General features: G+C 44.2%; 1 protein-coding gene across 3 annotated transcripts in view; it reads left to right on the forward strand.

Annotated features, from left to right (window-relative positions):
• The window catches only part of NSD1 (nuclear receptor binding SET domain protein 1), a 1,028,734-nt gene that overhangs the window by 77,855 nt on the left and 935,466 nt on the right, over positions 1 to 15,413 (forward strand). For all 3 annotated transcript variants that reach the window (XM_086931779.1, XM_086931778.1, XM_086931780.1), the window contains exon 3: positions 2,498 to 2,633. In XM_086931779.1, the coding sequence (XP_086787905.1) occupies positions 2,498 to 2,633 (136 nt within the window). The remainder of the gene's footprint in view (positions 1 to 2,497; positions 2,634 to 15,413) is intronic.

Consider the following 15,413-nt stretch of genomic DNA (forward strand, 5'->3'; position numbering starts at 1 on the left):
CCCCTTTGAGCTCTGTTGCGGTATGTTATTTGTCTTTGCGTGTTGTACAAACCTTTAGCAAGCCTCAGCGATGCTTTTTTTTAAAGCGGAGTTGTAAAGGAGGTATGTTACATGGTTGTGGTGGCACATCATTCGGCTGCCACTTTCATTATGTTCAAGAGTCGATTTGGACGACGAAGGACAAAATAAAATACAAGCCAGTGCAGTCCAAAGTCCTGTCTACACCCATCAATGTAATATCATCCGGACATCTTTACCTGCTGTGTGTGCATTCTTTGTGTTGGCTCCGCAGCAGCCCTTTCTCGTTTTGCAGAAGAATAACAAATCTTTTGCAATTGTCCACGCGCTGTTAAAGTCAGACGAGTTCTGCGTAGACTGCTAAGCACCATGTGTTACGGACTGCAATTACTCGGCGCCAGGTATACGATTCCTCGGGTGCGCCTACAGTGACTGCTAAATCATTGTGCGCGTAATGCGATTCTCCACTTGAGTAGAAATGCGGGGCATCCTTGATTAAAATGTTTTTAGCAATCCTGTATTCACAGGCCCTGAAAGGGATCCTGATTGATGAAAAGTTGAGTGATTGTCAAGATCAAGTTCATACTTCAGAATGTTATTTTCAGTGTCTTTTGCCTCTGCTGATTATTACTAATTCTTGTAAATTCTAGAATTCTCTATTGAAGCATACTCCAGTTTTTCTCGCTCTCTCTTTCAATGGCATGTCCCTTCCTCTTTCTCCCTCATTCAGAAAGCAAGTTCAAAATCTGGTGGGCCATCTCCACCTTTCATCTTTCTCAGGTTAATAAATTGTGTACTGTTAAACAGGGTATTAATCACACTTGTTTTTATATTTATCTGAATGGTGCAGCAGGTGCAATGGCACTGAGCCAAAAAGTTGTCAGAACTCATCTAAACACCTAATATTGCTATATTTTACTACTAAACGGGCAGTCAAATTGCAGTTACCTTGCAGTTGAAAGAGGCTTTATTTAGATGGTGCAGCAGGTGCAGTGACACTGGGGCCCAAACCTGTAGGAGCCCCTCTAACCACCAACTATTGCAATATTTTACTACTAAATAGGCAGTCACAAGTGCTCTTACAACATAGCTTAAACACATTAACAAATCCAATATCTCTGGCAAAACACTTATAAGGTCCCAAAGGCGAGACCTATTGGCTATGCCATTACTTGTTTTCTTTTACTCTGCCCCCTGGCTTTTCTGTAACTTTGTTGGGATGATCCATGTCTTCATGTAGGTAGAAATGGCATCAACGTTCGGCAAATTAACTTTGTACACACACTTCTCAGGGTTGTAACTGCCTTTTTATTAGGAGGATGACCTTATAGAGGGCTTAACTGGAGTCACGTTCTTTTCTTTTTTTTCTTTTCAAGGTTTGTACTTTGCAATAGAATTGTGTGAATCACAGGAGCAACGAGAACACTTTTTTTCACTCTGGACAGTTCGAATTATACTACTTTTTTTCACGATAGTGTCGTGTTTTTTTGATGATTTTAAAAAATGTATATGTTTTCGATGTAGTCATTTATTGCTCTAATTATTACATTTGTAACATTTACAGGAGCCTTTGTTCTGTTACATGGGCTTCCCTACTGTAACACCTGTTCTTGCCCATGATTTTCCATTGATTTACAGCCATTGAGTAAATTATGTTTTTCAAACACATTTCTGGATAAAATAAAAACGACGGTAAACTCTTCTGAAGAAGGGATACAATTTATTTTGCTCTCTTAACAAATGGCAGGCCGGTACACTGTTATAAACTTCAGAGATATTTTTAGCAAAGTTCCTGACCCACAGTGTCAGACAAGTTTATTTAATGTCTTTATTTTTTTCTTAAGGTGTATGCACACAGCTACTGAAGGCTCAACATTTGTTATGAGAAAGTAATTGGCCTCTTAATGCATGATATAATTTATTTAAAGCTTTTATAAAAGGAATTATTTGGAAACTTGTCACACCAATGCAAAGCGTGTCAAGAATGAGAAGGCCATGTTGTATCCCTTGTCCTTGAAAGTCTCTTGCTTTCTAAAGTACATGCATTTGTAAGTCACTTTCAGAAAAAAAGATTTTGCGTGTTGATCTTTTAGTATGTTGGAAGTAATAACCTCATTTTGTGCCAAAATATCTTTTCTTTAAACTGTAATTAGTTTTTTAATGAAAAGAAAAATATATATTTATGATTGCTAAATTGTGTATGTTGAGTGTTTTAAAATTTGGATAGTCCATAGATAGTTTGTAAAGGTGTATGAAAACATTACAATAAAATTAGCCAGCGGACCAATGTAAAATTTAAGAAAACTAACACATGTTATTAAATCATATTCTGACATGGTTCTAGAGCTAAGATTAATTTAATTACGCAAAACATAACCCCCATACACCTTATCTGGTTATTTTTTATTATTGGAGAATGAAAGGATAAATGTGCACGTGGATGGATCTTTATAATCACATTTGTATTGTATTTCTCAAGCATGAAGCTAAAAAGAAGCTTATCCCTGTCAAGCATCAAGTTGGTGACGTTGTTTGGGCAAAGGTCTTACGGCGCCCCTGGTGGGGCTGCAGAGTGTGTTTCAATCCACAGATGAACAGTCACTCAACAATGAAAGGTATGTTGATGATAAATGATATGGCTGCTTTACTGTTTAATGCTGGAGCCTCTCTTTGTTTGCATGCCTCTTGAAACCTTGCCACGTTACTCTAGATTCAATTACAGCATGCATGGGTTTATTTAGCTTACAAAACCTCATAGTTTAAAAAAAATGTTTATATTCATGCTATTTCTCCAGTATTAGGGGTGTCTTTCATAGATTCACATGCTTGAATATTCCCCGTCGTCGAAGTGGGAGTCCCACGGTAAATAAAATAGCAATAATGCTAATAATATATATATATAAATAATTATATAAAATATATAAAGTATTATATAGGTAGCAAAACTGAAAATGTGCACTGAAAACCTTTACAAAGGTTACTACATAGGAATGCATTAGAGAGAAAAAATTCCTTTGTAACATATCAGTGTCATTATGTTAGTCCAAACTGCAGCCAATCAGGCTCAAGCACCCTCTAGAACCTTCTCCTCAGAAGCTCAAGCCCTCAGATTTTCTACCGCACGTCGTGTGAAGGGAGTCTCCCTGAGCTCTGCTCAGTTCTTTCAACTTATCTACTCTTCTCAGTTTTGTCAAAGATGTCAAGTAAGAAGTCTTTATTTAGACCTTGTTCCTCCTGTGGGAAATTACGGTTATTTGAGAAAGACCCACATGACAAGTGCATTTATTGCCTGTATCCTGATCACAAAGTGGTTGATTGTAGGTTATGTAGAACTTTCAATCCTAAAACCCTTAAGGACAGGGAGGGTCGCCTCCTATTATGGCTTAAGCGCCTTCAAGATAAGGACGCTGTTATTTCTGACGCAGAGAGCCTTCAGTCAGCAACTTCTTCTGTGGCTTCTAAGCGTGGCAGTGTTCAGGAGTTACCATCTCCTTTCCTGAAGAAAAGAAAGCTGGCTTTGGCTGTGGCTTCAGTTCCACCTGCTGCTTCTGTGCCTGTTGTTACTACGCCCACGAGATCTGACTCTCAGGCGTCGTTTCCAGCTTCTATTAAAGTGGTTACACTTCTCACAGCGCGGTCGTCGACGGGCTCGTCGACGACCATTCCGACGACGAGATTGGCTGCTGTAGCCTCGTCTACGACTACAGTCACGACGACATCAGCGTCGTCATCGTCGACGAGAATTTCGACGACGGCTCTCTCGTCGACGAGAGCCTCTGTCTCTTCCATCTCGTCGACGATCCCTATCATATCGTCGACGAAGAAGCCATCGTCGATGAAGAACCCATCGTCGTCAAATCCAGCGTCGACTAAGGCCTCGTCGACGAGGTTCCCGTCGACGGCAACGACGAAGCTCCCGTCGACGAAGGTACCGTCGACGAAGGTACCGTCGACGAAGGTACCGTCGACTAAGGCACCGTCGACAACGATACCGTCGACGAAGACACCGTCCACGAAGACACCGTCGACGAAGGCGTCGTCGACGAAGGCGTCGTCGACGGCGGCACTTTCGATGTCAAGGATGCCGCCTGCAATACAGTCACCGACGGCGGACCAAGTTACCGCATCGTCGACGATAGCGTCATCGACGGCCCCGTCAACGAGCAAACCAGCGACAGTAGGACCTAAGCCTTCTGCGTCCATGGAGGCGCCTAAGGATTTACCGTCTACAGAGACGTCAACTTCCAGTTCTTCTTCCTATGCCAACATGCCTTTGGTGGCCATGGACACTTCAGTTTCTACTGTACAGTCCTCATTCAGTAAGGAGGAAGATTCCGCATTCCACCTTCAAACCCCTGCTCTACAGCCACCACTTCAGTTGTTCGTTTCTGACCATGAAACTGAGTCAGTTCCAGATGACACTGTATATGGAGATGCACGGAGTCCATCAGAGTTAATCATTAAATGCCAAGACACTTCTTCTGAAGAAGAAGAGGAAGAAGAAGTTGAGCAGGTAGATGAGCACGAAGATCAATGCGTGCAAATCCCTATGACGTCTATTCCAATGACACTTTTCTCTAACCTCCAACATATGTTGGACGATTATAATAGACGTTTTCCACCTACTCCTCAAGGTACTCCGGTTCATGAGTCTATTGATGTAACACTCTCACATCAACCACGACAGACTCCTCCAAAACAGTCGGCTCCGTCAGTACCTTTGAGTGCTCCCCTGGCTACTAATCCACTTACTGACACTGACTCAGAGCCAGAGAGAGAGGAGGGAGAGGTGTGTCAGGACTCAGAAGGTGAACAGGATCCTCAGTTGGCGGAGTTTGATGATTACCGAGTGCAAACACCTTCTCCGCAACAGGTCCCTTCTAGTGATTCACCTCCTGTGGACATTGCTAGTTTTCATAAACTTATGGACAAGGCGGCGGACCGTTTTAAGTTGACAAGGGTTCAACGTGATGAAGACTGTTTTCTGTATGATTTCAAAAATCAACCGTATAAACAGGTGCATACAATTCCAATTATTGAATTTATTTGGAAGGAAGGGCAGAAGATTATGAAGGCTCCTAACTCCTTGCCGGCCCAGATACCTAGATTGGAGAAGAAGTACAAGGCTCCAACTGGCTCACCTGCTTGTCTGCTTTCTCACCCAAAGCCAGATTCAGTTGTGACTCAAGCAGCACAACGTCGTGCACGTAATCCTACAGCGCCTGTCACTTCCCCTCCCGATAGAGAGGGACGCCGATTGGATGCAATCGGAAAGAAATTTTCATCCATGGCTTCAACTTCGGCCCGTGCTGCGAATGCTCTTGCGATTTTGGGTCGTTTCGACCGACAAATGTGGTCAGACATGTCCAGCTTTCTTGTACAACTTCCTGAGTCATCAAAAGTGGAAGCGCTCCAGGTCCTTCAAGATGGTCAAAGGGCTTCGGAGGAGATTATAGACTGTGCAGTGGATGTGGCGAATACTGCATTCCGTATCCTGGCCAGTGCGGCGGCGCTCCGACGCCAGGGATGGTTAAAGTCTACTTCTTTCAGGCAAGAGGTCCAGTCACTGATTATAGACATGCCGTATGATGGCGAATCTTTGTTCGGTTCCCAAATTGATGCTTCTTTGGAAGCCATTAAAAAGGATACCGACACAGCGAAGTCGCTTGGGTCATTACAATTTAAGAAACAGCCCTTTCGTGCTGCACGGGGGCGGGGCACCTCGTCCAATTTTAACAGAGGAGGACAGTCTCAGTACCGCCAGTACAGTCAAGGAAACCAACGGTACTCGAACCCTCAATCTGCTCGCCAACAACAATCCAGACCCTATAGAGGGAAGTCCAATTATAGAGGGTCCAACAACACCAGCAAACGACAATGACTTGCCAGTTCAACAGGATGTTGGAGGTCGAATCTCGCAGTTCTACTCTCAGTGGTCTCAAATAACATCGGACCAATGGGTGTTGGACATTGTGCGCAAGGGTCACGCCTTGGAATTCACAGAGTTTCCTCCTCCATCTCCGCCTTCGGGTCCGCCACCTCCCCATCTCGAAGAACTACAACATCAAGTTCAAATATTACTAACAAAGGGAGCAGTCGAAGTGGTTCCTCTATCACAGCGGGAGAAAGGCTTCTATTCGAGGTTCTTCCTCATTCTAAAGAAGACGGGGGAGTGGCGTCCCATTATGGATTTGAGATATCTCAACCTCTTCCTGAAACAGCAGTCCTTCCGCATGTTAACATTGTCAGAAGTCTTGCGGTTTCTCTGCAGCGGCGATTTTTTGACTACAATAGACCTGCAAGACGCCTATTTTCATGTACCAATCATACCTCAACATCGAAAGTACTTGCGATTCAAAGTGGGACACAACCACTATCAATTCAAGGTCCTGCCGTTTGGCCTCAGATCAGCTCCCCGTGTGTTCACGAAGGTTCTGGCTCCGGTTATGGCTTACTTGCGTCTTCAAGGGGTCCAGATCTTTCCTTACTTGGACGATTGCCTGTTGAAATCCCAATCCGCAAGTCAGTTGCATCACGACACACGCTTGTGTCTCACCCTCTTCAATTCCCTAGGGTTAACCATCAATGTAAAGAAGTCACATTTCACTCCTCAACGAAACAGGACATTCCTCGGAGCTGTTATAGACACGGACGTGTCGAAAGCGTTCATCTCTCCCGAACGGAGACTGAAGATAATTCAGCTGGTCTCCACCATCAGAACAAAAAAGTCAGTTTCAGTGCGAATGTTGAAATCGTTTCTGGGGATGGCGTCATCTTGTATCGCACTGATCCCGAATTGCAGGTTGCGTACCCGTCCAATTCAGGAGGAATTGGACCTACAATGGCGACAGGTGTCGGGGTCGTTCAACGACCAGGTGACAGTCACAGCTGGCATGAGGGACAGTCTACTCTGGTGGGAGCGACGGACCAATCTGGACCAAGGGGTCTCTTTCCTTATCCAGCCTCCAGATCTGACATTGACAACGGATGCGTCCATGGACGGATGGGGAGCCCATCTCCTGGATCTCTCCATCAAAGGAAAGTGGACGGCGACTCAGAAAACCTGGCATATCAACAGGCTGGAATTGCTGGCGATCTTCCTAGCACTGAAGGCTTTCTTACCGGTGGTGCACGGAGAATCGGTGCTGGTTCAAACAGACAACACCACCAGCATGCACTACATGAACAAGCAGGGAGGCACGAGATCTCAGCCCCTGTCTTGTCTTGCCCAGAAGATTTGGGAATGGGCAATTCGTCACCACATTTCCTTGACAGCGGTCCATTTGCCGGGAGCGTCAAACATACTAGCAGACTCCCTAAGCAGGTCTGCGTCATCCACTCACGAATGGGAGTTACACCAGCCGACTCTGGACCTCGTGTTCCACCAATGGGGTCGTCCCAAGATCGACCTATTTGCAACGCCAGTGAATCGAAAATGCCAGGCTTTTGCCAGTTGGCATCCACATCCGGAGTCCAGCGGCAATGCCCTACTCATGGATTGGACCGGCCTATTTGCATATGCGTTTCCACCACTCCCACTGGTACCAAGGACGTTATGGAAGATGCGCAGGCAACCCTGCCGCTTGATCTTAATCGCCCCACGTTGGCCCAGACAGGCGTGGTTTTCAGAACTCTTTCTGATGTCCCAATGCAAACCAATTCGCCTCCATCCACGTCCGGATCTTCTAACCATGGACGACGGACAAGTGTGTCATCCAGATCCGTCGACGCTTCAATTATGGGCTTGGAACCTGAATTCATGGAGTTTGCCTCTTTAAGTATACCTCAGGACTGTAGAGACATTCTAGCGTCGGCTAGAGCCCCATCGACAATCAAAACCTATAGGCTAAAGTGGAAGCGCTTCTGTCATTGGTGCGCAGCATCCAACGTACATCCTATCAGTTCTACTCCTGAACAACTGTTACCGTTCTTCTTAAGTCTTGCTCAGTCTGGTCTTTCTCATGCCACATTGAGAGTCTTTTTGGCGGCCATCTCACGCTACCGTCATGACGGCTCTACGTCTCTCTGTTCATCCAGAATCATCAGACAGTTCTTTAAAGGACTTTTCAGGAAGTTCCCTCCGTTGAGGCGCCCTCCTCCAGCTTGGCACCTCAACGTGGTGTTATCACAACTTATGAAACCTCCATTTGAGCCAATTCATCGTTCAAACCTCAAATTTCTGACCTGGAAAGTGGCTTTGCTTTTAGCCTTAACTTCGTCTCGTCGAGTCAGTGACTTACACGCTTTCACCATCAAACCTCCATATTTGCAGTTCAAACCTGATGGAGTGTCTCTTCGTACCAATCCATCTTTTCTTCCAAAAGTGCCTTCTGACTTCCATTTGAACGAGCCAGTTTTCTTAAAGACTTTTTTCCCGGATCCTAAATCCCCTGCGGAGCAACGACTACATTCCTTAGACATCAAACGGTGTCTGAAATTCTACATTTCTAGGACAGCCCCTTTTCGTAAATCCAATCAGCTGTTCTTAGCTTATGGACTACTACGCAAAGGACACTCAGTGACTAAACAGACTATAACACGATGGCTCTCATCAGCCATATCGTTTTGCCATCAGCAGGCTGGCAGACCTTTACCTACTCCAGTGAGAGCACATTCTACGAGAGCGATGGCGTCGTCCATCGCATTGTTTGCCGGAGTGCCTCTACGCCAGATTTGTCGTGCAGCGACATGGTCCAGCAGGCACACCTTTACCAGACATTATTGTTTGGATGCTGTCAACGAGGCGGACACCGCAGTGGGGCAAGCAGTGCTTCGTCATCTTTTCAAATAAGGTGAGCCTCTTTCCCTCCTCCATTCTTGAGATTGCTTTGCTTTTATGCTATGTATATTGTTCTTCTATTGTTTGGAAATGTTGCAATCTCATATCCAGGAGGTTACTGCTATCTATTCTATTCAAGCATGTGAATCTATGAAAGACACCCCTAATACTGGAGAAGAACAATTGTTACTTACCTGTAAACAGGTGGTTCTCCAGTATTGGTGTCTTTCATAGATTCACATGCGACCCACCCATCCTCCCCTCAGAGGCTCTTTTCTCCTCATGCGCTATTATTACTAGTGCTACGAAAATCTGAGGGCTTGAGCTTCTGAGGAGAAGGTTCTAGAGGGTGCTTGAGCCTGATTGGCTGCAGTTTGGACTAACATAATGACACTGATATGTTACAAAGGAATTTTTTCTCTCTAATGCATTCCTATGTAGTAACCTTTGTAAAGGTTTTCAGTGCACATTTTCAGTTTTGCTACCTATATAATACTTTATATATTTTATATAATTATTTATATATATTTATATATATATATTATTAGCATTATTGCTATTTTATTTACCGTGGGACTCCCACTTCGACGACGGGGAATATTCAAGCATGTGAATCTATGAAAGACACCAATACTGGAGAACCACCTGTTTACAGGTAAGTAACAATTGTTCTTTTGCTTAATACTGCAGGTCTTTCCAATTGTATTAGGTAACGTTTTTAAAGCTTCAGTAGTATACGGGGATACACGCACATTCCATTCCTTCACTGTTGCATCACTATAGTGTTTTTTATGTTTTTTTTTTTGGTGTCCGGCTTTAAAATTCCCTTTTGAACGTTTGATTACATCAATGAGTCTAGTACCTGTTAAGTAATGCTTACAATAACATTCACGACCTGTTACTGTTGCTACCTATTAATCTTTAACACATTCATACGTTATACATTGCCGAATTAAAGAGGTATCTAATTTGAGTGCTGTACTGATTCTTTTAGTAGTTACTGTTTTTGGTAGTGCTGCTAGCAAGTGGTTGTTGGTAACGTTCAGTAATTTCAGAAATAAAAAAAAGCATAATGAGGTTTGTGCTTTAGAAATGTATTGCAGTTGTAAAACTTCGACATGGCTACAATTCGGACTGTTGTTGTTAAACACAAATATGTGATGTTGCTAGTCTCCAACGTTTTCATTGGTTGTCTTTTTACTGGGGTTTATAGTATGCGGAGTAAGTGCTATGCTAATTCATCTCTTCTCCTGAAGTAACAGCACGCCATTTATGTGATGAGCCTTTTGGGATATAACCACTTGAACATAATAAGTTGTACTTGGAAGCTTTACTTCTGTGAACCGCTTCTCAGATTTTCAAGAAAGTGTTGCTTTTTAAAGTTTTTAAGGGCATTTTACTCCTATTTCCATTTTGTGCAGCCGAATGAAAACAATTCAGTATTTTTTATTAGATTTTCTACTTAGTTAATGATGATCCGTTATATGCAGTGTTCTAAGTTCACAATCTGATTTGAACATTAGTCAACAAACATAATGCATCCTATTGTGTAAATTGCTGCAACATCTACACAGAACTGTATGAATATCTGGCTAACGTGATTGCATGGTGGATAATATTTTCATTTTTTGCATAATATATATGTCGAACTAATTGTTCATTCCCATGAATGACACTGGAAAATATTGTATTATAAGCATACGTGAAAGCAAATAATACCTCAAAGTATTTATTGTTTGATTTTGTTATCTTAATTATGAGAGCCTCATGTTTGTAAAGTATGCAGAGTCAAAAATATTTAATACAATAAAGAAGTGGTTGAAAGGAAAAGTGGCTTGTTTGGGATGACCAGAGATAGATGGCTGCACAAGACCAAGCTAGGATGCGATTGGTCAGCTGGTCCCCTTGGCTCTCCCATCCGGTTTTCTGGCAGGAACAGCAACTGCCCTAATCATCGTAAGCTCAGTTTGGGCTGTAACACTGGGATGCTTGTAGGCCCGGACCAGGGCTACTACTGCATGATCACCATAGGATTGATTCAAGGATGTAACTGCAGGGATCATGGGTGGCCTGGTTTGGCTCTGAAACTGCATGATCATAAGAGACTATTTTAGGGCTGCAGATGCATGATTGGTACACTTCCATTCAAAGCTTGAATTGCCTTATCGGAGGCCCGAATCAGCATGGCAACTGCTGTGATTATGGTAGACCCGAATAGGGGCACCAACTACCGCGATAAGTTGTGTGCCTGGTCGAGGTCTCATTTACACCTGGTCCAGTTTGGACCACAACTGCCTTGATCACCAGTAGTCCGATCTGGGCTGGGACAGTCTTAACCTCTTCGCCGCTAATGACAAGGGTAACTCGTCATGGAGTTTCCATTGATTTCAATGGAAATTACATTGAAGCACCAGAAGGACCATAGCATCCAAGTGGTTAAGCACATGTAGGGTTACCTTACCACATTCATTGGAGACCACCATAGCTGTATTTGCACCTGTGCCAACTCTATGGACTTAAAGACTGAGCTGGGCAGGCGTGCCAAGAGGCATGGCCTGCACCTGGCTTTCCGTTATGGCCCAGAAATGTTGTTAATCAGTGTGGCCCCCACAGTAGATGTGGAGGCGTGCCGACTGAGCCTAGAAGAGACTACAAAGAACGTGAACATGCTATCCCAGTATCACAACTGAGTGTGATTGATCACTGACCGCACAGTTGACTGTGATTAAGAAGAGGTTGTATCTGTGCTTGGTTTATGCCATATGCTGATTTGCTAGCAATTTAGGGGGCAGGGTGGTGGGTGAGGAGGTCCAGTTTATGGAGGAATGAGAAAATGTAGTTTTCAAATGCCAAATTGCATCCATGAAACCTGTAGTGCAAAACGCATTGGATTGTGTCGTATGTTGTAGAACTGTGAAATTAATTTATTTGTAAAGATGAACACTCCACTCATTATTGGAATTATTGCGTCTCCTTGTTGAATACTGGGCTTGATCACCCCACACACTATATCCCTTAGAAGCCTGTAACTGCTTGCCCTCACTACCCAATTTTGTTTGCACAGCCATGGTACGACGGCCACAGGACACCAGTGGCATGTTTAGGCCCTGGTGGACTCTGTCTGCTTTGTGGTCCCCGATGAATACTAACAGAATGCATTTGCCAAAAGCATTAAAGCTAGGTTTCTTGGTCTTGCAGTCTGCTAGTGAACTTTACATTAGACGCCCTGAATTGTAGTAAAGGGGTTGAAGAGCCACTAAAGTACCACCTCCTAATATAAAAAAACAAGCATTGCCATAGCCAATAGGTCTCGCATTTGGGACCTTTATAAGTGTTTAGCCATGCAACAGTTGATGTTGTTGCACAAAGGATATTGTGCTGCATAACTAAATACTAATGGCTATGCCAATGCTGGTTTTAAAGAGGCCTCGAAACGAGTCTCTAGCGGGCTCTGTTTTGTGCCCTGGCACAGGCGGGCCTTTTTTTCCCCCAGACTTCAGTGACAGCAGGCACATCGATGTGCGCGTGCTCACACTGCTCACTTCTCACTAGTGGAGAAGTTACAGAATGACGACATGCCAGGGGAACGTTATAGGGGAAGGGAAATCCTTCAAAGAATCATTTTCTTTCTGGATTTCCCTTCTCATTTTGAAACTCCTGAGCAGCAACATTGTCGTGGTGTCACCAGGGCTTGAAGTTTAAACTTTTTCAATGTTATGTACAAGCCAAAGTTACTGCTTATTTATCTTATGCAACTATCAACCATTGACAAAGCCAATAGTGGTGATTGTTGTAGGTACAATGTTACTTGTATCATACATCTGGATGCAATGAACGAAACAGCAAAATACAAGTCGGTGCCACACTATGCTAAGTACAGATTTTTTTGTTTACGTGTTTTTAAGCTATGCCCCTAATTACGCTGGCCACGCCTCTTTGAGAGGACCCCCTCTCCCCACCCCCATTTTTTCCATCCCACTTAAAGCCCTGGTTTGAAGGAATATTGGAGAAAGTTAAAGAAAATGTTGAAAAGCGAGGTCAGAGTGGCGAGAAAGAGAAGAGATGGCATGGCCGTACGAGAGATCTGGAGGATGCGGGCGGGGGCCGAGGGGTGTAGAAATTAATCTCCGCGGAGACCTCAATTTAAGTTCAAGGGAGGAGGCCAGGCTGTGTGGCCATAAGGACTCACTTTCGGGCGGAGAGCTATAAAGTAACAGAATGCCCCGGAGGGGAACGGTTGTGGCATGGTCGGTCTCTGAGCTATTAAGACCCATCCCGGAGGGAAAAGGGATGGCACTGGGTCATAAATCCCCTGGCTTTATTCAAGAGGGAACGGATAGGGAGTGCGTGCACATGTTGGTGTGTAAGTGTGAGGGGGCGGGGCTAGCTGGCAGCCAGAGGACGTTCATGCTTTACAGTCAAATTGTTCTCTGAAACAAAAACAAACATTGAAGTTTAGCAGAGCATAGTTGGCTAGGGACTGGCGACCTTCCACAACATACACTATCATATAGCAAGTGAGTGAGCACCTGGAGACATCTAAAACTAGCACGCATGCCATGCGCTTGTTAAACATAGAAAAGAAAGGCAAGCAACAGCCATGTTTAACAAGCGCGTGAGCCTCGCGCTGCAAGTAAAAAAATTAATAAAACTAGTCACGTCTGGCGAGTGGTGTGCGATGTGCGTGCACCATGACGAGAGAGGAAAGCCAGATGGTGCCTCTGCTGGTCATTGTGCGCGTAACAGCACGCTCTATGCCACCCAAAAAGCTTTGGTCGGGCTTTTAAAAGCCCACTAACTGAATGTCTCGCAGAACAGCGCATGCGTTGGGTCAGGCGAGACCTAAAAAAGACCCATGTTACTAAACTAACCTGCATGAACTTTTAAAAATGTTATTTTTACTGTTGCAGTGGATAACACTATCTACAAACAATCTCAGATTTTTTCAAGAAACTAGTGATAGCAGGGGTAGTACATTTTAGTATTGAGTACACGTGTCAACCTTCATAATACATTCCCCTAAACATTCATTCTCATGCATTGTCTGACTCCTTTATAATTAGCATGTAAAAGATATAAAAAAAACACATTTGCTGCAGGGTTGATTGTGAGTCTTATCTCTAATTTCACTTCTCATCAGGTATATGTATTCACAATGGGAGGATTAAGAGCCTTTCCTTAATTTGGAAAAGTAGCTCAAAGTAGCACAAGAAAAGGCCAGTGCGATTGTGCAATATGGCAAGTCAGTTGTAAACGATTAAATCAAAGCGTCTTTTCATTTACCCTGAATATGTATTAGGTAAGTCCTCATTGGCCTGTTTTTGAGGGGATATGTAACTGGTGGGATTTCGGCATTGGAGTAGAGGTGCAAAGCCGAAATGTTAATATGGTCATTCACAAGGGAAGTATTTATCTGAGGAGGGAAATTATTCTCTTGAATGCATCACTTAGGATTTAGAAACTGTGACACCACCTGTTCAAGGCATGTGAGCTGTAGATCACATGCTGTGCATAGCCCGCCATCTAGTGTGGGTCCGGATGTTTGCACTTTGTTTTTGTTCGAAGAAGTCTTTTCCAGTCACAAGCTAGGTGACTCCTCCTTTCGGTGACCGTGCGCATGGGCATCAACTCTATTGTTAGATTGTTTTTTTTCTGCCATCGGGTTCGGATGTGAATTGCTGCACTCCGGTTCGACACCGTGTCTCCGGTTCCCTTCTACGTGCAATCCCCTACCCTCGAAGGTATTGTTTCTTGATTGCGTTTTCTATTCTCCGCCTATCGTCTCCAACCTCGAATCTTCGATCGGAAAACTCGTGGAGGGCCGTTGAGCCTACCTGCTCCGGGCTCGCTGGCAGTCGATGTAAGCAACTTCATTCAAGCTTTGTCCCGGGTGTCGCGCCAAGTTTCTGCGCACCGACCTGCACGAAGTGTGCAATCTCTGTCCCCGGAATACGACAAAGACTGCGACGTTTCGCGATCATTTCGATCGAAGTAGATGTTCCGTTACCATCGGGCTCGACGTCTCGAAAGGCAACAGCAAGGCGGCTCCGTACCGGACATCTTGGGAGAAGATTCCGACCAGGAATACGCTCAAGTAGCTGAGGAAGAAGAACATGTTTCCGTGTCTGAAATAGACTCCTACATGGAAGAAGAGGAGCAAGTTACACCGGGTCAGCATACCGTGAGCACAGGAACCCCCCTTGCCCCAACAACCAAAACATAAGAAGACTCCGGTCCTTTCTCTGCCGGTCGGCCCCCTAGCGCACCGAACCAAAATCCTTGGTGCCGAAATTCAAGCATGTCCATCTTTTTTCAAGCCAAAATCTTCAGTGCCGAAGAGTTAGAAGCTGAAACCCTTGACACCGAAAACTACAACTAAAGAAAAAGACTCCAACAAAAGATTTTCGGTCTGTTGTTCCGCCTCCGGATCCGAAACAAAAAGAACTGGTTATCAACCCAGATGCTAGACCTATTCATGCCAAATTACCTGATAAAAGGAAATTGGCACATACGGATGAATATTCTATACCTCTAAAGAAAAGGAATATGGGTACAAACCCATCATCACCTGATATTCCACTCCCTTCACCTACTAATCCTCACCTACTTATTACCC

Source organism: Lissotriton vulgaris, chromosome 7 (genome assembly GCF_964263255.1).
Source record: "Lissotriton vulgaris chromosome 7, aLisVul1.2, whole genome shotgun sequence".
Lineage (NCBI taxonomy): Eukaryota > Metazoa > Chordata > Amphibia > Caudata > Salamandridae > Lissotriton > Lissotriton vulgaris.